Source organism: Hesperophylax consimilis, chromosome 4, assembly GCF_061612785.1.
Source record: "Hesperophylax consimilis isolate HC1 chromosome 4, BYU_Hcon_1.0, whole genome shotgun sequence".
Taxonomy (NCBI): Eukaryota; Metazoa; Arthropoda; class Insecta; order Trichoptera; family Limnephilidae; genus Hesperophylax; species Hesperophylax consimilis.
The window spans coordinates 29,689,270-29,715,911 of record NC_142839.1 but is presented as its reverse complement, the minus strand read 5'-3'; the positions used below and the strand labels follow the sequence as shown (position 1 = coordinate 29,715,911).

Here is a 26,642-nt window from a genome sequence, read left to right as displayed (position 1 = left end):
AAAACTTGAATATTAATAAATTCACACAAAAATTTAAAAAAATACTATAATTTAATATAATAATTAGTTAAAAAGAGAAACAGAGCCATAATGTTCTTTTTATAAGCATTTCATGCAATAGCAGTAAATACATGAAAGATAAATAAAGGGGAAATAAAAAATAATATTGTTAAAATAATATGTAGGAGTTTTATTACACGTTAAATTATATTTACCATTTATGTTAGAATATAAAATAAATATTTATAATATTAATTATTATTAATGGATATAAAAAGCTTTTACTATGTATGTACTATAATTCAATGATGTAAATACAGGTTTTCCAATAAGAGGTGTTATTTTGAATAGCTCGCCATTTCGGTAGATGTTACTTTTGAAGCTGTCATTTTTTGACATTTGACAAGTAGAAACTATGCCATTAATAAAAATGGAACGATACACGCTTCAACAACGCATTGAAATGATTAAAATGCACTTGTGTGAATCAAATGCAAATCATCTTGAGTTTGAGGCCCATTTCCACCTCGGTGGCTTCGTCAACAAGCAAAATTGTCGCATCTGGGGCTCGGAAAACCCAAGAGTTATTGTTGAAAACCCTCTCTATTCTCAACGTGTGACTGTTTGGTGCGGTTTATGGTCCAGCGGAGTCATTGGACCTTACTTTTTAAAAACTGAGGCTGGAGCAAGAGTTACGGTGAATGGATTGCGCTATCGAGAGATGATTAATGATTTTTTATGGCCGGAAATGGATGGTATTGATCTGGACAACGTTTACTTTCAACAAGACGGCGCTACGTGCCACATAAGCAACGAAACCATTGATCTTTTACGATTGAATATCAAAATAACACCTCTTATTGGAAAACCCTGTGGATATAATAATACATACATATATGTAATAGATGTTTAATAATACAAATAATTATGCAGCAGGTACATACATTTATAGTTAAGCACTTGGGATATATAAATAAAGATTAACACATTAGAATATAGTAAATAAAACATTCTATTGATTGGCAAGCTAAGATATTATATCTCCATAAACCATTACACAAAGAAAAACTAATTTCAAAGTTTGAATCCCTTGGAAATTTGATTCTAACACTATGGAATATCTTTGGAATGGTGTGAGTTACAGATGTCAAAATTTAATACATTCAAATCGGGTTTCTCTTCAGAGCTTAGATCATACATAACTCATTTGCTAAAAGGTGGAGATACAATGTCTTGTCTTTAAGCCATCGACACGTAATATAACTATTATACACATAATAATATTGTGGCAATGTAAACCAAAACACGCAATAAAACAAGTGTAAAAAAATGCAATAAATCGGTGGAAAGTGAGTATCTTCTTTATCTGGGGAAGAAAAGCAAGCTGAAAATGAGGTAAAATAAAAAATGGCCATGCTAAAAGTAAAGCACTAGCTTATACATAAATGTATTAGTTATCATTGGTGATCCGTACATTCGAGGGCGCTGTCGCAGAATTGGTGATACTCGTGGTGTGTGATGTGCGTGCGGGGCGGGGCTCGCGGGGGCAGCGGGGGGCTCGCTGGGCGTCAAACAACACACACACACTGTTAAAACTAGCAGGCCTATGACTGGGGCACTACTCACTACGGGTGTGATTGTATATTCAGACACATGTATCGCTAAGTATCAATGTATTTGGCACCAAAGAATTCAGAAGTGGCATTTCACTATCAATTTATTCAGTTATGACATCTCTCTGAGTATTTAAGACCAAAAGTAACAATCAGGAACCGAGATGTTCAGATCAGGGTCTAGTAAAAACCTTAAGGACGCCGTATTAAGTGTAAGGTATTATCAGCACCTTGACTCTTTGACGCTTTGGCGAGTTGGCGCCCAGAGGGGACTGCTCCAAATACGCTTAGACAGGACCAGCCCTGATTCAGATAGACCGATGTAATTCAGTAGTAGCATTTCACTACCTGTGACCAAGGTCAAGGTTTTTTATCCTGAGTTCAATTCTTCAGCTGGCTAAGTTTTCCATCACAACACAAGCAAAGGTAGTAGGAGAGTTTCAAATATTGTTAAGTTATTTGTAACCCGGTAATGTTTGTCTCACTTTTTAAAGAAACAAAAAAAGTTAATCAGATGTAACACTTTCTGAGACGAAGGTTGTCATAATCAGATGCATAATATAACACCAAAATTATTTCAATTGTGTAAATAAAATTTTTACTACCTATCAACTTTGTACGATAGCTTACATATTATGTAGGTACACTTTTTGAAATTTTATATTGAATAAATAATTCAAATAGAAGACTAGCATTTTACAGTTGTATGGACAGTGTGATCAAGTTGTTTATTATTTATTTATAATTGAATATCTAGGCAGTCAAAACACTGTGTAGATATAATTAAAAAGTAAATTTTGCCTGGTTATTTACATCAAATATAAAGGGTATGTGAAATTAATCTACTTCTACGAAAGTGGTTTTGTTTCTATAACAAACAACAATTACCGGCGTGACAGGACAATTATGAATACATTGCAATTTTTCTTATAATAGGTACATTAATATGTAAATACATTAGTTTGTGAACGCCACGGCGTGTTCCAGCATTAGGTAATGTTTAGGGCTTTAACTTTAAGCTTGAACTGACCTGTTCTCCTCCAGGGCTTTGGTGAGGGGGGCTTAGGGGTGGAGGTCTTGGCTTGGCCCCCTTTGGCGAAGCTGCGAGGTAAAGGTTGAGGGGGAGTTGCGAGGACCTTAGGGGCAGCAGCCACCTCTTCTAATTCATCGTCATCGTCGTCCTGGAAATTAATTTAAAATTATAAAATTTATGGTTTTGTGAAGCATAATGTTACCAATGGACAAACTTTAACCAGCTATTCCTTAGCACATTTGGAGTAAAAAATGTTATGGGCACTTTGCTGTCCGGTAGCATTTTTTTTTCAATTAAAAACAAAAAAATTAAAAATTTCCACACTACATCACTGTCATTGGCATTGCTTTTCATGTTCAACATCTGCTATAAGCAAGTATGTCGAAAAGCGTCTTCGCTCTTTCGCACACACTAAATAATAATAGTTAAAAATGAGACGAATGGTGCCGTGCCATTTCGTTGTGATTGTAAAAGCGCGCCAATATAGGTACACACGTACATTATTCAACGGAATTCGAATAAAATATTGCCAGATGGGTTTTCAAACTTTGAAAAAGGATAAAACAGTGGTGACATGTGGTGAAAATATGAATAATAATTTTTTTTATTAAAAAAAACGTTACCGGACAGCAAAGTGCACATAAGATTTTTTACTCCAAATATGCTAAGGAATAGCTGGTTAAAGTTTGTCGGGTACGTGCCGATACACCCTGTATAATTTTGTTGTTTTTTGTATGAGGTATAAAAAAATACCTTAAAATCATCAATAAAGTATACCAAATTTACTCTTAATAAGATAGATAATTGTAGAAATGTATAATATATTCGTACAGCGCCCTTGAGATGATTTTGCACAAAAACGGCGCCATACAAATAATCCAAATATTATTATTATTCGTTGCGGATACAATTGGAGGTAATTATCAAATCCGATTCAGTTATCAATCCATAAAAATATGCATCTAATCAATTGAAAGCATAATCAGACTAAATAGTGTGAACATTTTTAAATTACCTTGTGTCAATAAATAAAAGTTTACCAATTCAAATTATCAATCAAACCAGTTACATCGCGCATGTCCAACGAAAGAAAGGGTTGCAATAACTGTGACGTCACACAAGGACAACGACTAGTTATGTTCCTTCAGAAGGACACCTAGCTCTACTGCAAGCTAATTTAAACTCGGATTTTCGACGTGTTCGTTTGGCAGCAATGTCAGAATTGTTACATTATCATAAACATGAAATAACAGAGGCCTCGTGGGAATCAATGTCAAGCCTGTAGGGCTGATACAATACTTGTTGTATAAATTAACACAAAGGAATAATATTGGCGAGTTTTCATGGGCGCTGCGCTGAAAGTCTAGTCTAGAGTATTGAGATGATTTCGAGGAATTGTGCCCCAAATACTCGGAGAACAAAGACAAATAAACTGAAAACCGATAAAAGAAATACGATTATTTGACAATGTGCGAGATCAATATAACTTTGTTATGTATCTAAGAGTAGGTACACGTATTTACTAGGTTGTCTACCTAAAAATAAACTAATTTTAATATGACAACAACATTTTTCAGCTTGAATAATTACTGTAAAACCTGAGCACGATTTCGTCGTTGGTTTTTACGTAAGAGTAATATCAAATTTTCCATGGATCGGGGAAAATATACGAAAGCCTCGAACACGAGAAATGGAAATAAGCTCACGCATTAAATTATGGCCAAGTACGGAATTGTAATCCTTAGAATAATCTGCCTGCGGAGGTGGACAGCAAATAGCGTATTAACCAATAATCGGATCAAACCACGCTGGGCTTAAAGTTTACTTTGATATTTGAATATATAATATTATTTTATGTATTGTGTTACATTGTTTGTTGGTAAATACTTCAGTCTCATCTGATAAGTGCGTCAATATGCAAGTTTCTCAATTATATTAGTACTACGTACATTCCAAGTCGGTTATGAACACGTTAAGCAAATATAATCAATGTCTACGTTCTCTACTTTATTAATATTAATTTTCCCAGGGATTCTGAATAACCTTTGACATTTTGCCAGACTATAATAACATAGGAATCTGCAAGAGAAAGAGAGAGGGGATATAAATCGAGAGAGACAAAATAATATAGGTCAGAATGAGAAGAATGCTTTATTAAAGAAAGAGAAAAAATAAATTAATCTGTCGAAATCAGACTTGGCTCAAACCGAAAAAAATTCTTTCGAATCATTGCTTTTTTAAAGTATTGACATGCGATTCCGCGAGAGTAGTTAATGTGAACTTTTTCTACAGTTTAATGTGGGTCGTAAAAGCTATCGATCACGCAAATTATAATGATAAAAAATAGGTAGTTGCAAACCAATAGTACAACAAGCACAACCACTCCAAAGAAACCATTAATAATTATTATCGCCTGGTATTATTTTTGTTTATAAAAAAGGTTCGATTTCTCTAAAATGTGTGAATGATTAACTTTCTGTTGCGAGTGCGGTTTTATTTTGTCTAGTTGCAAAATAAGATCGTTAATATATTGCACACAATTTAGGTTATTCCGACATACGAAACTAGAAAAGAAAAAGCCGAAAGTTAACCTCAAAAACAACATACGCGAAATGCAGAGGGTAGTAGAAAGTTTAATGCGGAAAGCTTGCATATTTTGATTCTATGCCAATATGAAACGTGAAACATTACCACTGGTAAGATAGAGCATCCGTAGTAGAATTTAGAGTTGGATATGTGAGACAAATCGCTTGTGGACGAAGCAGTGCGGCACGAAACATACACCCGCGAAAGATTTCTACTGAGTCTGGAGTGAATTGGTAAGTGTATTCCGCAGATCGATCGGCCGCACGGTGTAGCCTGTAGCTATAGTGGCAGAGGGAATAGGGGCGGCTAGGGCAGGGCGGGGCGGGACGGCAGGGCAGGGCGGGAGGCAGAGGGCTGTGACCCATTTCGTGGGCGGGAAGTATTCCTTGCTGAACCCGAAACGTCAATGTTTCAGCTGGCAGCTGGTGATTAATAACCTACTAATCGAAACGGCTCAGCTTTTATTCGGAAAATTCTGTACCATACCACGTTTCTAAACAGAAAGTCACATATCACAGGCTTTAGTACCTACAAATGTAATTACTTTCAAACTATTAAACGTTATTTTTTTTATATGACTAGATTTTTGAATCTATGTGGCCTATTAAAGATTATATTATACGGGATATAAAACAAGAATTAATATGATTTAAGATTTTCACGGCCAAAAGTATTTTTGTTATTTGTTTTTGGGGTGTTATGCCGTGTTGCGCTAACTCCTTCATTAGCCAACGTTTCGGACAGCATTGCAGTGTCCATCATCAGGGCAGATGTGTTATTTATATTTTATCGCAACAAGGCATAACACCCCAAAAACAAATAACAAAAAAAGAATTAATATGTTCCTTACTGCGGCAGAGTAATTTTAAGTCCATTAAAAACCCAAAATAAAAAACTTCGATTTATGAAATAAAATAAAAATATTCATTTATTTATGTATATATATCTACATAATTTTAGCATATAATAATAATATATACACAACAGAAGTTTGAAGTAACATTTTTTTTTAATTATTAAGTATTCACTATTAGCGGTTTCCTATTTTGCAACACAAAGGTATGAATTCAACAAAAAAGTTCTCTTAAAACTAAAAATGGCAAATAGTAAGATGGTTACTCTAAGATTAAGGATTTTATTAATAGTTTCATAATCTATTGAATCTCAACGTTTAAATTGAATAATTACTTCACTCGTAATTCGGTATCCATTGTTGGAAAAGTTTCCTTGACATAAATCATAAGTCATAAGTAATGATACAATAATGTGTAGACCCGAGTGATTTTCTCACCATTATTATTCATATGCGAATAAAAGATTAAAGTACGTAGGCGTGTCATGGGTTATTTGTGATGCCTTTGGTTTGGAAAAGGGAAAAGACAAAGAAAAAAAAAAAGACCTGATTGAAAAGGTCGTATGAGTCTATTACTGTCGGAGGGGAGTCCCAGATGCGTCGAAAATAAATTGGGTTTGTCACTTTTTGCCTATGGATTTTTTGGAAGGAGGTTCAGTTGTCACGTGGGTGGAAAAATGCGCTAAGAAAGGCAAAGTAGGCCGAAGAAATTGGCGTTTTTCTATTACGTAGATCAAAGAAACATTTCATAAACTATAATATACTATTGAATTGAATTATTAGTTTTTTAATGATAAACTAATACTCATAAGACAAGATTTTTTATGCGTAGCACAAAGGATAACAAATTATTATAAGCAGTAAAAGTCGCCTGAAATAACTAGATGGCGTCGAGACATATGATATCTTCATTTATTGGTGAAATATTTTTGACTTGTCAAATATTATTATTTTTTAATGATAAACTAATGTTTATAAGACAAGGTTTTATGCATAGCATAAAGGATAACAAATAATTATAAGCAATAATTGGTCATCCGAAATACTAATACAAATTGAAAATATCTCCCGAGTAAAAATAAATGCAGCCGAAGGGAATTGAACACGCACCTTCTGATGTCCGGTCAGGTGCTCTGGACCACTGAGCTACGCTGGCTTATTTCCAACACGCCAAATAATTCAATATGTACTAGTACTTCAATCAACAATTACTACTTATTAATATCATATTAGTTTCAGTATAAATTGTAGGTAATCAGAAATATTTAATCGAAATAAAATTTCTTATTATTTATTATACACTGAAATAGAGATTTCGTAATAATATATATAGGTATATTTTTTATTAAAATTGCACTTTTTGGAGTAAATAAACTCTCTGGATCTTCCTGGTGCGAGGCCACCCTTCAGAATTCGAAAGTTGCTTTTAAAGGCTTTACTTGTATTGATTGACCAGATCTGAATAGCCAAGTACTTACCACATTACTCTTCCCCATCCGCTCCGCCTTACCATTTTATTCAGTCTCAAACATTCCCCAAATCGGGAATGCCATAATCCCATCGGACCCCATGGGGACATTATCGGTGATTTGGGGAGTGGATTGAATCCCTCAATGATTGAGTAATTATTATTAATAACCTAACCTCAAAAATAATTTATAATTCTGAAGGGACGGTGTCTGAAAAGTTTAATTGCTTACTTACGACGAGACATTGAGATCGACTACAGAGTCGTCTAAATTTACATCAACGCCTTATTAAGTGGCGGGCGAAAGAAGATTACAAATTAGCTCAAAGTAAGTTAAGTCAAATTTAATTTTAAAGAGACGTTGGAGAGATTACCATTAACAGTTATTTTATTTTTACGTGCCCACTAGGGTGTCCCAAAAAAATTAAAGTTGTTATTTTTGAACGCATACCCTCTATTTTTGTTTTAATAATGACAAAACACTTATAAAAAAATTTCGTTTACTTTGGACAACTGCAACCCGTGCCGACTTGCATCGAAAGATGTCAGTACTTGTACATTAAGACGCCAGCGAGCAAACGTGTTGATGAGCTTGTAGTAACTTGCTATTTTGTTAGTAAACGAAAATCACTCGTTCAGGCAAGATGTTGTTAGATTTACGCAATTCTAAAAAGAGTATATTTTTAATAGGAGCCGTAAAACACCAAATATCGGGTTCTAAACTGCCATCTAATGGACAAGTTCTTGAAGTTTTGTTCTACAATATCCGGAAAGTGAATTTAACTGTCAATGTATACCAAATATAGCCATAGTTGCTATTAAAAGCTGTGTTTGAAGTAAAAATCAGTCAAGTAACTACAGGCCCGGACATACCACTCTTCAAAAAGTTTCGAGATAACTGTAAAAATGTTGATCCCGATAAAATTCAGTGCTACAGAGAAAATCTTACATTGCACCTAACCGCTTCCGAAATCGATGATTTGCTTGACTTTTACCGTACTGCACTGACAACAAAAATACTTGGAGATGACTAATGAGAGTTTTTAGAGCTCTGTGTGATAGTTTTAGGAGGAGATACAGCGAGAAAATTTAAGATTCGGCCTGCAGGTGCTCGATGGATGGCAAAGGCGCTTTATTCCTTGAAAATATCATTAATTTGTGCGCAATTTAAAATTACCGGTAAGGATAAGGCGGCACTTTTAGACGTTTGCCTGTTCATAGTAACATCCTATGTCAAGCCATGGTTACAGTGTATTATAGCAGTTAAAGCACCTTACCAGGACTTGTGCTTTTTGAAATCGATGACGGCTTAGGAAAAAAATGATGAAAACATCTCAATGGCAGCTTTATTTCTGTTCAGTAAGCAGTTATGGTATTTGACCGATGAAGGATCTATTTTATCGCTGTTGCTTAAAATGCTCGAAATATCAAAAAAAATAATTTATCAACCCATGACAAACGTTACATCCCATCGAAGGAAGATCTTGATGGTAAATTGTATGGTAAGTTTATTAAGTAGTTTAAATTATGTTTTGTATTGAGGTTTTTGCATAATTTAGTGACTTTTGTTTCAGAGAAAAATATTTACGACTTCATTTCAGTCAAGAGCAAGTATTTGTTTGATCGTCTGAAAACAGATGCCACTTTTTTTAACGAATTCCCTACGATGTGGTCAAATAATGCTTCGTATCAAGAAGCCAGAAAGAAGGTGTCGCCGCTGAGGATAGTGAATGATACAGCTGAAAGAACTGTTAAGTCAATTCAAGATTTTCATGGCTTAATCTCACGGTCGAAGAGGAACAAAAATAATTTTTGTTACGATGCGTTCAGGAACATCGGAAGATTTATCCTGACTCTAAAAAACAAACTACGAAGAAAAATTTTAATCAATAAACCATTTTTAAATATAAAATACTACATAATTGAACATTTGTGCATTTTTAAATTTTATTTATCCGACAAAAATGAAAGTTGAAAATCCTTCCATATTAACTCTGTACCATATGTTTGGCATTAAGTCGGCATAGGTTGTCGGTGTTTAATCAAAATAATATTTATTATATGAATTATTGGGATCAAATAGAATAAAATAAGAGGGTATGCATATTTAAATTCATGAAAAAAAAAACTTCCTTATGTCCTGGGACACCCTAGTGCCCACTGTAACAATAACTCAATAACTCATTACATAAGACAAATAAGCTAGACAGAGAGCACGCACCGCTTCGATCAAATTCATACATCATCTTATACATTCTCTTCTGTTGTATCGATACTCGATATTTGATACGCATTTGATTCACTTGATCGTGCCATCAGGTTGCTTCTTCAGGTTGCCCCATCTTCTTCTTTCAATCATTTTCGCATCATATATATTCTTCTGACAATCCTTTCTTCACAACCAACAATCTCCACTTACAAAATTCTATTTTTAAATCGCAAACTCTTCTTTTATGTGTTTCGGGAATTTATAGCAGTAAAAAATTGTTAAATGTATTGACGATTTTCACAAATAAATAAGTAGATAATTATAAACAACCTAATTTATGATGTATCTAGGTAACATTCTAAAATTCAAAAGTATTTAATTCTTATACTTTCAGTACACATTAAAGTAAATATGTCAGCGTTCTTACAATAAGTAGTTGGTGGTGTAATGGTCAGCATAGTTTTCTTCCAAGCAATAGTAGCTGCACTAGTAAATAAATAATCACAGGTTGGACAAGAAGGGATACAGTGTGTTAGTAATAATAATAATATTTGGATGATTTGTATAGCGCCGTTTTTATGCAAAATCACCTCATATGTCATATCTTATGTACTGGTATACACGGTCGCCCAACAAGCGGACCATCAGTGAATTTCACGCAACTTTGAGTGAAAATCTTTTGAATGTTTTCTATGTCATCATTAAATAATCAAAATGAAATAATATAGCACAAAACACAGTTATGTTCAGTATTTTAGCACAACAAAGTCACCACAGGCAACACTGCTAATAAGTTCGTTGCTCTTTCGCCTGTAATCCGCCTTGGGATATCTCAAAGCTCACTGGTCGTCGTCAGTCGTCAGTCGTCACTGTCACTTCCTGTCTCTTGTAGGCCGCGAGTAATAGCAGCTAAAGGTATAGCACGCCAAGGGACTTAGTGAAAGCGAATTACCTTACCTACGACTTATTGAATTATGCCGTGAGATAACCTGTGCTCGAGTCCAGGGCCGGTCCTGAACCTTCAACTAGCCCGGCGCTAGTAAAAACCTCAAGGGCTGTATTAGGAGTTATACAAAGGCTGTGTTATTATCAGCGCCTTGGCGCCTTGGCAAGTCGGCAACCCCGAAGCAGACTACTCCAATTGCGCCAGCATCGGACAGGCCTTGGCTCGAGTGCCTGTGCCCTGATGTAGCCTGTAAGCTCACGCACAGTGCCTCCACACGGTAAGAGTAAAAGCCACGAATAATAACATTATTAACTTAAGTTCCCGGCTTTGCCCGGGCTTTGCGCAGTGTTTTTCGAAATCCGACGTAGACAGTAATTTTTCCCTTATTATGAATCTCAAGTGTGCAAAATGTCATCAAATATCAAAATTCTACTTTAAGGGTTGCGAAATGGGGATGGGGCGATTTTTCGAAATCTCATATAGACAGAGACCTTTTATCTTGTTTTGCAAAATTTAATCAATCTCGGAATAAAACTGTAGATATGTATAAAAAAACAAAACCGTGCCGCCCGGGACATTCTTCTTTATATACCTATTACTAGCTGAAGCTCCCGGCATTGGCCGGGCTTCACACAGATTTTTTTTAATCAGACATAGACAGTGACCTTCCTCTTGTTTAGAATGTCGAGTATGTTCATCAATATCCGAATAAAACCGTAGATTTGTATACAAATCAAATCCTCGCCACCCGCTCGGTGTCCGCCACGCCACAGACACTCTTATTTATATAGATATAAAATAGTACGTGAAATATAGTGTTGATTAAACTGTGTACTCACAAATTCGCATTTGTGTCATTCGAGATCATTTCAAAGTTAATAATCGGCTTACCAGTAATTAAATAAATACTTAGGTACCTACTTTTGATGGTTCAACTTCGAGTCAAGGTGAAAATATACATAAAATGGTTAAAAATACAGTATCCATGAGGTTAATTAATTAAATAAACAAAACCATTAACTATTTCATGATACTTAAATAACAAAGAGAGGCATTTACAATTATAATGTCTGATGAAAGGTTTCTCCAATTATAGGTATATAGATACGTTTTAGCGTAAGAAAGAAAAAAAAATGAAAGAGAAAAAAGAGCACAATAGATATTTTTAATACTTGCTGGTAACAGAGTGCAAATTCGTTTCAGCGCAATCAACTTTTTTTAAACGACCAACAGTTTCTGTTATGACTTCTTAATTAACTGCAAAAATGAAAGGAAATGAAACGTTACGACATCAATATCCGCCTTCTTAATCTCTTTGTATAGCTAACTAAATAACAGATTACATTCAAATTCTAATGCAAATTTAAAAGCCAAATAATTGGCATTTTCGTTTTCTGAATGTGGATTCTGGTCGCTAAGTGCGTCAGTGGGAAAGAATGAAAAAGGCTAATCATTGCCATCAGTCGGGGGTTTAGGATCATAGGGGCCTATCTACAAAAACATAGTTTAGATATAAACGCAAATAAGGATTGGAATGCTCATATGCCCAACTGGCATGCTCAACTGTATAATTTAAACGGATGTACGAGATAGAGCTTCGTGTCACTAATAAATACGATTACTTTATTTGGTTTTAAGATTTGATTTTGAGAACAGAATATACCTAGTGAGCTTTCGAAAATTATAATACAAAACAATTTTAAAGCTTGATATAACAGTAAACTGATAAACTGAATATGAAACAATATTAGTAAAATCTGTAACATTAACATAAGACAAATCACTAAAACTAGCAACGCTACTACAATTTATAGTATTCAACAATGTGCTGGTATAGTACCCCCAAACTTGTTGCCCAGATCATGCATCCTATTGGTTAGCGAGTGTGTCTGATAGTTGGTTGTGTATGTATTGCAGACGAATGTTACATTTTGTCTCGTGTTCCTAGTTGGCCTTACTACGGCCTTACCGAAACCAAGCGTTTTTTGTAGTTAGGCCCCTGTGATCCTAAGCACCCGCTGAGTGTCCCTGAAAAGTTCAAAGCAGATGTGCCAACCACGACTGCTTCTATTGTTTTCGTGGAATCAAATCAATTTCTCCACGGGACATTAATCTGGAATTCAACCTATGATTACAGCATCTGCAAATACACTTCAAAGGATGTTGAAAAAATACCTTGTCTGCACTAGTTAGTATTTGACTAATCACTTTGACAATTTTGTAGGTAGGTATATTAAACGAAATAAAAAGACATTAAATTCAAACGACAACTTGTTTGCCATCAAAATGGATATAGGTAATACATTAATTACTGATTGCTGAAGATTGCGTTGGATAATATTTATATTGGAAATCGCGTGAAAGATTTCATATCTAGAGAATGACTCTTTAATTGTGGCCATAAACTAAATATAATATGTAATTCCGATAAACCGTTAAAAAAATGTTTAAAATTAATCGCTCCGACACGAAAATAATTTGTTCACGATAAAACCATGTTGAAGTTTTGTACGAAATTTTGGCATAAAACGAAGAATAAGGCCAGATGCTTTTTTCTAGCTAAGATAAATAACACAGCCAATTTTTCTCAAAAAACAACGATATTGACGAAGAAATCGTTAAACTTTTTTTTAGACATTCGCTGTGATCAGAATAAAGTTTCCAAATTTATTTCGATTACAAATTCATTATGAAGAAAGACAAACATTCCCGGGTTAAGAATAAACTGATAATATTTGAAAATCTATTACCATCATTAGTAGCGGCAGATGTTGCTTGTGCACTGATGGAAGAATTAGCTAGCCCAGTAATTGAACCCACTACCTCTGGGTGGGAACCCGACGCAATAGTCAACTCAGCCACCGACAGGTTAATTAACATTATACGTCTCACTAAGTATGTATATCTCGAGAAATCAATAAATAAGCCATACAAGGTGGCAGTAGACGAACATTAAATTTGCAAGGAAACATTGAAGAATATATTTTTAGATCTGAGAACAAGATCATATATCGTAGGGACTTTTCTTCGCAAGGTAAGACATGAAATAATGCATTGTTTAGCAGTTTCTTCGCGAAAAATTTGCGTTTGTTTACTCAAGCTACGAATGCCAAATGACAATGTGGAGACACCTAGATCGAATATACGTGTACAAAAAAAGTAATTTTGGCAAACTTCCCTAAACATGCAAAAATAAAATATCTCGCATCAGTTGATTTGGCATTATCTTTATTATTCTTGTGTGGGACTGTGTGCTTTGAAAGGAAATGTACCGTGAAGTTCTGATTAAACTTTTAGTATAATAAGGCCAGAAACACAAATGTGCTTTGTTTAACGCAGAGAATGCCAAATGCCTTTCATTACAGAATAAAGTGAAGCCTTGAAAAACGGATAACATACTCGCGAACCAGACAAATAATGCCAACGTTTCACGATTTCACAAACGTAATAGATTTGGTTCATGTTCGTGTAACGTGTAGGATATTCGATATTTGAACACGATCTTCCTTTATATCGAAGGAAATTGAATGATAACATCATAATCTATGGTTAACTATATACCCAATAACGTGACTTCAGTTTCAACATCCGAGATAAGCATTCTTTTACGTTACGTATCTGCGGAAATAAATAATGAAATATTGTTTTTCTGTTTTAAAACTAAATCTATAAATCCGAAATGGACTAGAAACCATCTTGAACTCGATGATCTTATAAAGAAGTTCGCATTCTTACAGTATCGCTAGTGTTTCATTATAACTTGGGTGCGAGATTCTTCTTAGGTTCATTATTAATTTAATTGGACTCAAATTTCAGTTGAAAGTGAATAAATTTGAAATTCATTTACTTGTTCAATTTTATAACGTTGTTATCCTTCTTCGTTATTTTACTTTCCTTAAAAAAACATTATCCAATTTATATTAGCAAACATAATCAACATGGCCGAAGTCCTGTTTTAACTCGACAGTTTTGCATTTCGTCTGTCTGAAAATTTGTTTGTACGTTCCGTTTCCATTTCAAGATGGTGGCCGTTTTAATGGTTCAGTAAATATTATTTTTTGAAATGTGAAATTGTCATATCTATTTCTGGACCCTTTTATTGGCATTTTTTCAAATTTATGGACATTATGGCACCTTCCTGCCTGAAGAAAGTTTAAAAAAAAATTGCCATTGACATAATGAAGTTTCTTTAGACAAATTGTAATAATAAATTACATAAAGTATATGATTTATAATTGACTATGAAATTTCGGTTTAAAAGAGAAGATTTAAAATTAGATAACGTATTTCACCACACTTCAAAAACACTTTTTAGCTATCGGATACGTTCATAAATACTCCATTTATTTGAATTTTACTGCAACTCGGGAATACTCAGACCTTCTGACAGAATATGCGAGAGGCCTAAGGGGTTGAATAAGAGAAAATTGGAATCATACTTGTTTGGACGTGAAGTCTACTGTTGACAGAACTATTAAAAGTAGGGGTGAAAAAATGATGAATAAACTTACGTCTGAAGGTCCAAAGTCTTGGAAGTCAACTTTAATAAGTCTCCTGGCGGGGCGTGCGCTCGGGCCTACTGGTTCCTCGTCTCGGGGGCGCCGCCAAGCAGGACTGGGGGCTGAAGCTGAAACAAACAATTCATTTTAGATTCGACCACAAAAAATGCCAAAATGTACATTATTTAAAACTAAATAACATCAAATGATCCGATTACAAAATAGGCGAAGAAGTTAGTATGCTGCTCGTTTTTGTTAAATAAATTATTTTAGGTAATTTTTCTGAATATTCGAAGACTAGGGAAGAACAACTACAATTATTTTTCTGAATATTCAAAGACTAGGGAAGAACAGCTACAATTATTATTGATGTAATTTGGGAGACCAAACATTGAAGCAGTGATTGACTCGAAAGTTTTTTCTTATGAATGCAAAGTCACCCATAAATAGCGATGTTTTCATGTCATGAAATAAGGCAATTGTATTCAATGTTTCCTAATTTACCTACGCACTATTCTTACATTTTTCATTCTGATTATTTGTTGAAACACTGACTAGCAACTGTTTCAACTCTTCCTAAGAATAACATCGGAAATACGGACATGCAAAGCGGTTACTTTGCACATCTGACATTGTTCTTTCAGAATCAATATACTTTTGTTTTTATATAATTCATTATTTATATTTAGACAGGTACCTACCTACCTACTGACGAGTGTTTTTAATATTATTATTCCAACACCTTTTCTTGTCACGTATTTGCGAAGTCTAGCTGAGTTTTCTTTGTGTTGTGGCCTACGCACTACTGTATCATAGCGCGGTCATAATAATTAAACAAATATATAATTGCATGCCATTAATGTTTACATGCTGTTCGCATGTTGATAATTATTTGTTTTTATGTTTGATGGTGCTTTCTTGTCTGGAATGTTTACCACACAGCACGCCACAATTATTTTCTCATTGTTACTTTAGTAAAGATTTTATTCAAGTTGCATTGCGCAAGAATCGGGATCATTGGACACAACAAGTTGATGGATACAAGAAAAGGCAAAAAAATATCTCAGTGAAACCGTTATCTCATCAATACTTCCATCTTCCATTGCGTGCTCACCAAGTTGAAGAAATGAGCTAGTTAGGTAGGTATTGGTAACTGGAACTAGTCATGGTGTGTGTAATGACAGTCTGATGGCCATTTTTCGGCAAAATCATTGGTCGTTGACTCATCGCAGTCGAATAAAAAAACTCTATAATGACCATAGAACGGTACATTATTGTCAAATTATGTTAGTTCACCGAAGTATACTCGAAGAATATCTATATTTTATGGGTATTTAATTCAAGAGTTTTAGATGGAGATCATTTAAATGACAGGTATTATATCTTGAATGCACGATTTTCTCTATTTTCTCTTAAAAACAATATTTTTATTAGGATATAACATCAGTGATGGAATCAAAACTGAAGAGAAAAGTCAATAAAAATATGCCTTGCTGCAGTAAATCACTATGTTCATAGTCCGATAAGAAATTAATACCTTGGGGCCTAAATATACAAAGTAATATTCATCACTGTAATCATAATTCATTCCCATGAAAGCTTATCATGCAATTAATAATTATTGTTGTGTGGATTATTGTTAATTATTTTTCATGCAGCCTTTTTTGTGTTGTGTTCCCATGGTATTTCTTCCTCAGTCCAAAACAGTTGAATCGTGTTTATTGGCACTCAAACATGTGTTGAATTTGAAAGTCAGCCTCGTGAGGCTCCGTCACGTACATACGGAAGACTAAACCGAGACAATCTACATAGACATGTCGAGCGAAATACGAGTTCGTATGTCCGCTGAAACCGGCCGTAGAAACTGAATAGTTGTCGTGACATTTGACTAAAAAGAAAACCAATAAACTTGAAATAAAACAACTTTTAGACGATTAAGGCTCTAAAGTTCATGTAATGGTGATTGGAGTAGGTACATTCGTTACATGTCATTATGTTAACGACATCTTTAAAGGGACTAATTAAAGGGTAAATTAAAATATCAGACTTCAACGACGTGCAAGAATATGCATCTTATAAGTTCATAAAAACGTATTATGATTGTGACCATGCATACGTGCATTATGTTTTTAGTGGAAAACATCGGATGCACTTCTAAAGATATTGAGACACCAAAGGCATTTTGAATTCCTTCATAACATAGCAATTATGGTCTTGTAAATTTGCTGGGCAGAGTTAACGGGAAAATCGTGTTGGCGACGAAGGAACTAACCTCTCAGACAACTCAGTTATTATTTCCACATTCCATAAAACAAATAATAAAAAATCCAATGTTTTTTCACGCCTTCATTCTGTATTAAAAAGCAGACAAGGATTTTGTATGTAATTGATGTAATAAAAAAAGGATTATGTTATATCAAGACAGTGAGATATTATGGATTAGTTGGTTTAAAGTGTAAAATATGCACACGGAGAAAAATGATTCCGTTAAAAAAGTGACAGCATGCCAACTTCATGATAAAATATTAGTCATTCAGAATATAACACGTGTTCTTTTCTAATAAATATCACGACGGAATTCGACAATATCAGTATGTCAATATTAGTATTTGTGTAAACACGTGTTCCGTTGTCCTCATAAAAAATGGCTTTTGACTGATACTTTAGACATTAGACATTCGTTGTAGGCCAGCAGTCCCATTTTTAACAGGAAACGAATAATTTGACCAGATTTTAAATACAAAACAGTATTTCATATCAGCAAGTTATCTCTTTGCTTTTCCAAATTACACAAAACTTGGTCACCAGTGATACCAGTATTGTTTGTACAACTAACTCTATGAAATGCCTTATCACCGTATTTAATGTTCTCTACAAATAAAAGATTCGTGACTAGAATACAAGATTGGTCTATTTATCAACATTAGCGAAAGGGAAACCAATTGAGGAATGCAAACTACAATATCCGTTTTTATAAGGCAGCGTTGAATGTTACTTCATTAATCATTATGTTATAGTTTTGATAGACCTTTAAAATGTTGATATCGAATTTACCCAATCTTGATACACAAATGTTCAATAATATGCACTAGATATAAATATAATAATATGTGTGGGTTTTATGCTCGAAATTAAATTTTCTAAACCGTGAAAGTAACAAAGTTGACGACCTTGATTTATTTCCTTCTATATTTAGTATTTTATTCTAGTTTAATTTAACCTTTCAAGCATACTACACACGAGTAAAACAATATAAATAATTACATCAGAACATATAAATATGATAATCTGTTGTTTGACGACAGTTGATATTGCGGTTCTAAATAGATGTTGATATTTCGTAGCAACATTACGTTGTAGAAAGTTGTTTAATAGACGTAATCAATTTTATATATACAGGATCCTTTTGGCATAAACGATCAATTAATTTACTGTCAAAAAACATTCCACGTAAAATGCTTACGAGAGTATGAAATAATCAATAAAGATTTGAAGAAAGAAGCCTTTATTGATAAATACCTACCTACATCTCATCGTAACGTTTATGAAAAAATCTATCGGAAGCAAATCATTTTAAATGTATAAGTATTATTAAGTGGGTGTTTATTAGATCTGTATTGGGTAAGGCACACTGTAGGCATAATTTTAAGAACATGACCACTAATACTGAATTACCGTTTTTAAGTTTATTATAGTTAAGCGCACTTGAAGTGAAATGACACTAAACTGCGCTATATAAATGCCATGTAATTATTACTTACATTCACAGAATTTCCTCTCCTTCCTTTCCGTAAAAAAGACCCACCATACAGCATCTCAAAAGAAGACATGCCCCGAGGGAAATTATTTTCCTCAGGGCCTCACATGTGGGGTTAATGTACAAAAAAATTATATTAATTCAGGTTTACAATACTGTTAGTAATCTTGCGAAGATTCCAATAAACCAAAATTTGCAAAAGCACAACCTTTTTCTGATAAATTAATAAGATTACTCGCTTAGATATTAGATATTCCAAATTCATGGGATTGGAGCTGACAGTTTCCATATTCTGAAATGTTTAAACGGGATGAAAAGGATTAGTTACAGTAGCGGATAAGAGAATGGGTACATTTATATAATAATATAATCCCAATGTCTGCCTGAATTGATCGGTACGTATTTTGCAGCATACGGTAAAGGCTTCGTTACCAAGGACCTTTGAGATGTGAGACGTAATACGTATATAACTCTATAGGAAAATTGAGATACATAATAATATGTACGAAGGGAAAGGCCTTGTATAAAGTCATAGCCACTAGCTAGTAGCCTCTGAGATATGCACGAGCGAGATAACACCTTCGATGATGAATTACGTGGCAAAGCGACTTTTATCGTTCCGCAGGTAAAGTAGTGAGGTAACGCAGTGTGCAGCTTGTATACCGCCGACCCACTTTAGACCACACTATCAAAATGCAAAGCTTTTAGTGACTTTCAACTTAAAGGTACGGTGTTGCATGCAAATGGCTGCATTGCGCACTATTGCTTGCAGGTTTCACATCATTAAAATTCGAAAACAAACAGTATTGTATTGCATCACAGATACAAATAGCTAAAATCTGATAAAAGAGAAAGATCTTACAAGACTTCTAATTTATACAAAATGCTTATCCATCTAATATTAATCCGGTTTATAAATCGATTGAGCTCTCAGATACAAGTATCAGACACTCAATTTTTGATATGATTTAAAATGAGCAAGATCATTACCGTTATCTCCAAAAAGAAAAAAAAAACTTTTTTAAAAGCATGCTGTGTTTTCTAAAACCACAATAATCACTGAAAAATTAAAATAATTTTGTCTTAGCCGTATAACTTCGTACACAAGAAAACTTACTAATGTAAAATATTTCTAATTTATTAAAATCGGGTCAAATTATAATAATTCCTGTAGAAAACGGAACTGCAGGCCTGTAACGAATAAATTGACAGATTTTCTAACAAAGTATCAGTAAAACGCGAACATGTTATGAAGACGGCGAAAAATGTGTTCGTAAAAATTCAAATCACGAAAAGGATACTTGCATGAACACGTGTTCCTATATATTCTGAATGGACTGATACTTTATCAGGAAATCACACATTAACAGGATTTTAATAAATCAGATATACTCATTTTTCTCCGTGTACTATCAATGGGAATGAAGAATATTGATGGGTTTTCGAAACTAAAAAAAAACTGAAAAGTTATAGAAATACAGTATAATTAAAATAGAATTGAGAAGAAGAAGTTGGATTGTTTCATGGAAAAATGACTGGTTAACGAATATGAGTAAAAAAACGTTTAGAAAACATATTGCACTAATTTTAAAGTAATAGATAGGTACGTAATTTAATATTGAACGTGGCATTTAGTGGCACGATATCAAACATTTAATAGCTCCCCGATATTGATAAGTACAGTTTTCTTTACAACGGAAGAATGCGATGTATGTTATCTCAAGAAAATCGTTCCGTTCTAATTAACATGTGAAAATGAAGATATTTTGTCGGGAAATCGGTTTTTAACAGCTGTATTAAAATATAAACGCCGACTATAAAGTATCAATTTCGTGGTCTTATTTTTTTATAAATTAGATTCAACGAAACAAACTCATGGGAATTGTTCGTAATATAGAAAGTGCGTTACGAACGGGAAAATGTTTTCGGCATGCAAATATATAAGAAAAATAAATTTAAAATGAAACCTGCGGGTAAACAAAAGCAAATAAATTGGGTAAAATTTGAATATTAATTTGATATCGAAATTGATGATTAATGTTAGAAAATTGACACCAGAAGGATGTATTGTTTGCGTGGTTTAATTGATATCGTTTTAAAAATAATAAATTCTACCAATGCGGAGCTATTGACGGATCGGATGTACAATGATACTTGATAAACAGCATACTATTATCTTCAACTATTTAAATAACAGCAATACCCCAGTTAATAAAGTAATGGCAAACATTGTTACCATATACAGAAATTACGTAGAGGTGTGGGAAAACATATTGTGAAACGCTTTTCTTGCGAGTTTTTGTACAATACGTACTCTTTTAGAAATAAGGAAAATATATTCCGAAGTACTGGATAACTTTGCATTCTTCTTGAAGCACGGAGCATGAAAGTTATAATGAGTCACACTGTTTACTTCGTTAAAACTCCGCCCTTAGAGGCTTGGTTAAGAGGGGTGTTTTAGTATAATACTTTCAAAGCATTGATTTTTTATATAAAAGATGCAGCCAGTCATGCACGCGCTTTCTTTCCCAAAACGGGGGGAGTAAAACTCCCTCGTGTTTTGTTCGAATTTCCCTTTTAACTATCGATCGTTAAGGGGTTTTAGGAGTTGACCTATTAATAAAATGAATAATTGCCAGCTGAAGGTGGCCCTCGCGGCTCGCATACAACGCGAGGACACCCTTTAAAAGGCAGTGGCGTAACTGCCAAAGAGAAAGGTGTCAGGCGCCTGGAGGTCTAGACGTATTAATTTTTATAGCTCAAATAATGATAGATACAGACTTCAAAATTTGATGAAGATTCAGTAGGGGGAAGTGTAATAACAAGAAGTCCTTTCTAATATATTTTCTTATAACGCTTATAATTATTATATTATAGCAGATAGGTAGTTTAAAAAAACATTTGACAGATTCGAGCCATAGACGAACGGGATGAAAAAAGTTTAAGTAGACATCAAGCGATCGAGTTCCTTAGAGAATTATCACTAATTAATCTAATTAGCTACTGGTAATGGATGTGGCAAAAGAAAGGTGTAAACGCATATATATGTAGGTGTATCGGAACGTATCAAGATTAGAGAGGTTTTCTGTACCTATTAAAAATAGATAAAAATTGATATGGTATATACCGGCAACCTCCGTAGCGAGTGTTGTGCAAATATTATACTATGTTGGATTTTTCATTTCATTTAAGCCGGAGTGTTATAATGCTGATATTCAACAAGGTTATACATGAACAATTATATTTCTACAATTAATAGAAAACCCTCTTAGTCGATTTATGATTTTACGCCACTGCCGTAAGATTAGGGCTAAGGGTTCGGCCCCGAAAATCTGATAAGGGGCCGTAGGTTGACCGCATGATGTATATTTATATAACACAACGTGAAGCACATTTTTCAAGGAAACGTCAGTATTACAAAGAAAAATGAAATAACTAAAATTAAATTTAATATCAGAACGGAGGATCGTCGCTGTGAATTAAATCAAGTATAAAACCTCATCAAGTATGTTTCCGTCTTATGTACGATGGTTGCAATATCAATGACCAAATCAATTGTTATTACTTGCGTGAGATAGTATTATAACAAAACAGCGAATCAAACAGAAAGATCTGTGGGGAAACAAGCTAGCCATGGGAAACAATCGCTAGAATGTAAATCGGGTACAATCATTGGAATGTGGCGTCATTTGCCATTTCGTTTTGAAATAATTATGGTATGTTTGTGTTTTTGGTTAATATCTTAATTTGTGAATTAAGTTGAGACACAATGTTTGTCATACACATTCTGTCCTAACGAATGACAGTGATGAACGAAATTCAATTCAGACACTGGTGATTCCTAAATAAACTATAATAATATACAAGTTTTTTTTAGTAGGTAATCCATTTTCAAATTTTATGTGAAGATGATGTGATGATTTTTCACAGCTTATTAACGTTATTAAATTTTTATACTGTAATTGACATGTCGACTGTGTGTCACAATCTCACATAAATAGTTCCAGTAACTGAAATTAAAATCAGGGGGCTTTCAAAACGACAAGTTACAAATCAGCTGTTCGCAATCGGGATGAAGGTAAAAAACAACATCTAAGCTTTGACGGGGAAAGCCACCATCTGAAAATACCAACCCTAACTTGGAAGGTAGAGTAATAAGTTGTTAACCTTTGGCGATGGAAGCGGTAGAAGTAGTAGAAGTAGTAGAAGCAGTGGACTGCCAGTAGGACTTGTCCTGGGCCACGTCCACGACGGGCTCATCGGGGGACACCACGGGGGGGTGCAGCCCCTCCACAGCGCGGGGGGCGCCGCCGACCAGCAGGAGTCTTCTTTTCCCTCCAGAATCCTTCATCTGTCCTGGCACCGTCTCGCTCCCTCCCTAGGGCCCCCCCGACCGCCCCAGACCGGTTGGCATAACTAGCAACTAGTAACTAGTAACTAGGTCAGGCCCGGAACAATGGCACTCTTCACTCTCGCAGAGTGGCGTCTTGCGTCACGGAAGTATTCGGGCCTCTGCTGCAGCGACGAGTCACGCGGTCACACTGAACCGCGAGCGGTGAGTCATGACGGGCGGTGTAAACAGAGGCCGCGGGGGGACTGACGTCGCGCCCCGACAACCCCTAGCCCGCGCGACGTCCCGACGCCGGCGCCTGCGCTCCTCTCACTACTCACCCACCAGGCGCGTTCCAACCCATCCCCAAAATGCCAAGGGTCGCGGATAGCGACTTGATCCACGCTCCGACTTTGGAAATGTCACCATTATTCGTAGGTCGGCCAATTTCCAGTGGGCCGACAGCGGTTTCTTTGATTCAATTTACTAGAGCACATTTCGCAACGCAATGCCGTGTGGATCGTGGTTTACATAACTATCACATCCACGGATAAATGTACCGAACAGACATTGGAAAACTTTAACTACTTATATTATGTACAGAATTTATGGCTCTGTCGGGTTCTGTTGCTTTTTTATTTATTTTTAGACCTTCCCACGTAACTACTACGTAGCAAAACCAAGGTAGACAGCGCGTTGGTAAACAAGAGGGAAACTATTTCAATATACCTATAAATAATTATTATTTTCTTATGCATTCAGATTCTTATTAACACAGGAAATCATCGCAAACGAAAAAGGGGTTTGAAATAATACATCGAGCATTGTTATGAAACCATTTGCTTATTTTTTCTATGGAAATAGTGAGATATAATTGAATCAATATCTTTATCTAAAACACACGGATTATTATCAATGCGCAAATAGGACTTAGTATCTGAAGCATTTGAATATACGATGCATTTATATTTGTCGATAAAATCTGTTTTTATGGTGGTAATGTGTTTAAAACTTTCAAAAACTTTTGCAAAAATGCAACACAAATATAATCACGAGTGTTGCATTTAATTTTAAGTATTTCTTTTCATCTTACTTACTCCACACTAAAAAAATGCTTTAGTCATTTGGGAACAGAAAATATATTATTAAGCAGACGATTAAGAGTCAAGAGGAAGAGAAAGTGACCGTGAGGTCAACATTTGTCTAGAATAAAAAACTGCACACGAATATAATTAATAGATCTCGTTCCAAATAGTTAACAATTTGTCACAGACCAAATTACGGTATAAGTAGGTACCTTGCATTATTGAACATATTCTGAGGTACGATTAAATATTCAATAATGGGTTGCTGGGATTTAACGTCGGTTATCACGAGATGTTTTTTTCGTAGAAAGGAATCATAAAAAGAGTTATGATTGCCTCTTACTTTCTCCGTAAGCACGCTCGCGGTTTGGAAATGTACCTTCGCCCAAGATTGTGGTATTGCCTCAACCAAGTCTTGTGAGATATAACCTAAAGTATGCGATTACACGAGTATTACTTCATCCCTCGTGCACTGGAGGTAATAATATTACAGACAAACATAATCTAGTGAATTTTACCAACAGGGAATACCGTCTAAGTAACAAAGATGCTGCGCACTATTGAAAATTATACCGGGTAAATGTTTTGAATGTTAAAGAATATCACCGTTAAATTCTTAAAATCTGTAAATATATTAGAGCTTTTTTCACTAAGCACAGAACACCAAATAAAACTTTAATGAAAAGGTTACTAAAGTTAGTAAAATTGATATCATAATTATTAATATGAACAGTAATAAACTTGCATTGAAATTGTAACATATATTGCATAATACATAAAAAAAATTATTGTACGAAATCTACACGAGTAATAAATAGTATAAAGAAGAACATATCACAGAAAAACCCCTTTGCAAAAGCGATAATACAATATATAAATATGGAACAGTCCTGCAACGTATCTTCAACATTTGCAAGTGGATTTCGCGTATTTACTATTAAGACCCTCTGAATAGATATACTTGAAACAAAATGCTTCCGTGTTTCATTTGTATTTTTTTTATACATTTATAAAAACATTGTTAAAGAAGAAATATATATATAAATATTATAAAAAGCACAATTACCTAACACCAAGTCCATCGTCATGATCACGTTGTCTTAATCCAATTAAAATGTGTATTATAACCTGCGCAAAAATATGAAGCACCCTTATTTCAGAAGATCGCACGTTTACACGGATGCATTGAATAGTTATTATCAATTTTTAAAAATTATACATAACACATAAAATGAAACTAAAACAAACAAAAGTATCATCCAACATTATAAAAGTCAACACAATTGTATCAACAGTCACAATTTTTTTTTGGAAAAGTATATTTATTTTGCCGAACTTTATTGTCACTTAGCACAAACCACTTTTTTTTTGTTTTGTATAGGGTAAAAGGATAACTTCAGGCTGTATTGACGTAGATTGGTTGGAGGAACACTAAACGTGTACGGGTACCTACCACCAGCACGGTGCGAGATACGACTAACCAGTACGGCGAAGAATTACCGCGAACACAAGAGTCGCGTAAGAGGTGCGGTGATCATAATTTGCGCAACGGTGGGAATGTTCATTGATAAATTCTGCGATAAAGTCTCGATAATAAAGCTACTTTTCCGGGTAAAAATAAGCATATATTGTTTTTTCCGTTTTTTTTTAAATAATTTATCGAATAAGTACGTCAATACAAAAAGTGTTATCGGCTATTGTTATGAAATTAAATGAAAATTCTTATGTCGCATAACGATTAAATACCTTGTTTTTTAATGTGGCGAAGCATCTAAAATTATGAAAATAAAAAAATAAAAAAATTCACAGTGAAGTCAAATATACACACAAGAGTAAAACGAAAATATTGTGCTACTAACTGAACATAAGCTATGAAAATATTTTTTTTAAAACTATTTATAAAAATGTTCAATTTCAATTTATTAGATAACTGTTTGTAATACACGGTGTGTGTTTATTATAACGCTTTCCGGGAAACAATTCTACTTCACGTTAAACGAAAATTTGCAAAAATATTTTTTTTTTAATTATTAAGAGGGAGGTCTACGCGGCCTTTTCATATAAAACTTTAATTTCGATTTGAGGCCAAAATACTTGACCAAACTGGATAATAACCTATTAAATCAAAAGGTGTAGCTAATATTTAGGGCGGATATGTGCTACTTTATTTGTGTTTCAATCGGTTTTTCATCGATTTTTCACGATCTTAGATGCAAATTTGGCAATTTTTGTGAGTTAATGATAATATGAATTTTTTTTTTTA

The 26,642-nt window shown here is 34.4% G+C and overlaps 1 protein-coding gene across 4 annotated transcripts in view; it reads right to left on the bottom strand.

Annotated features, from left to right (window-relative positions):
• Positions 1–25,813, bottom strand: part of LOC149424508 (protein spire-like) — a 36,673-nt gene extending 10,860 nt beyond the window's left edge. For 2 of the 4 annotated variants that reach the window (XM_089651637.1, XM_089651638.1), the window contains exons 1-4: positions 23,132–23,570; positions 15,220–15,335; positions 2,644–2,794; positions 1,475–1,561 (exon numbers count right to left, since the gene is read on the bottom strand). In XM_089651637.1, the coding sequence (XP_089507763.1) occupies positions 1,475–1,561; positions 2,644–2,794; positions 15,220–15,335; positions 23,132–23,315 (538 nt within the window). In that variant the 5' untranslated portion in view covers positions 23,316–23,570. Of the gene's footprint in view, positions 1–1,474; positions 1,562–2,643; positions 2,795–15,219; positions 15,336–23,131; positions 23,571–25,445 lie in introns of those variants that run through there. The other 2 variants (XM_089651641.1, XM_089651639.1) reach the window with 2 other exon arrangements.
• Between the last annotated feature and the right edge of the window lie 829 nt (positions 25,814–26,642).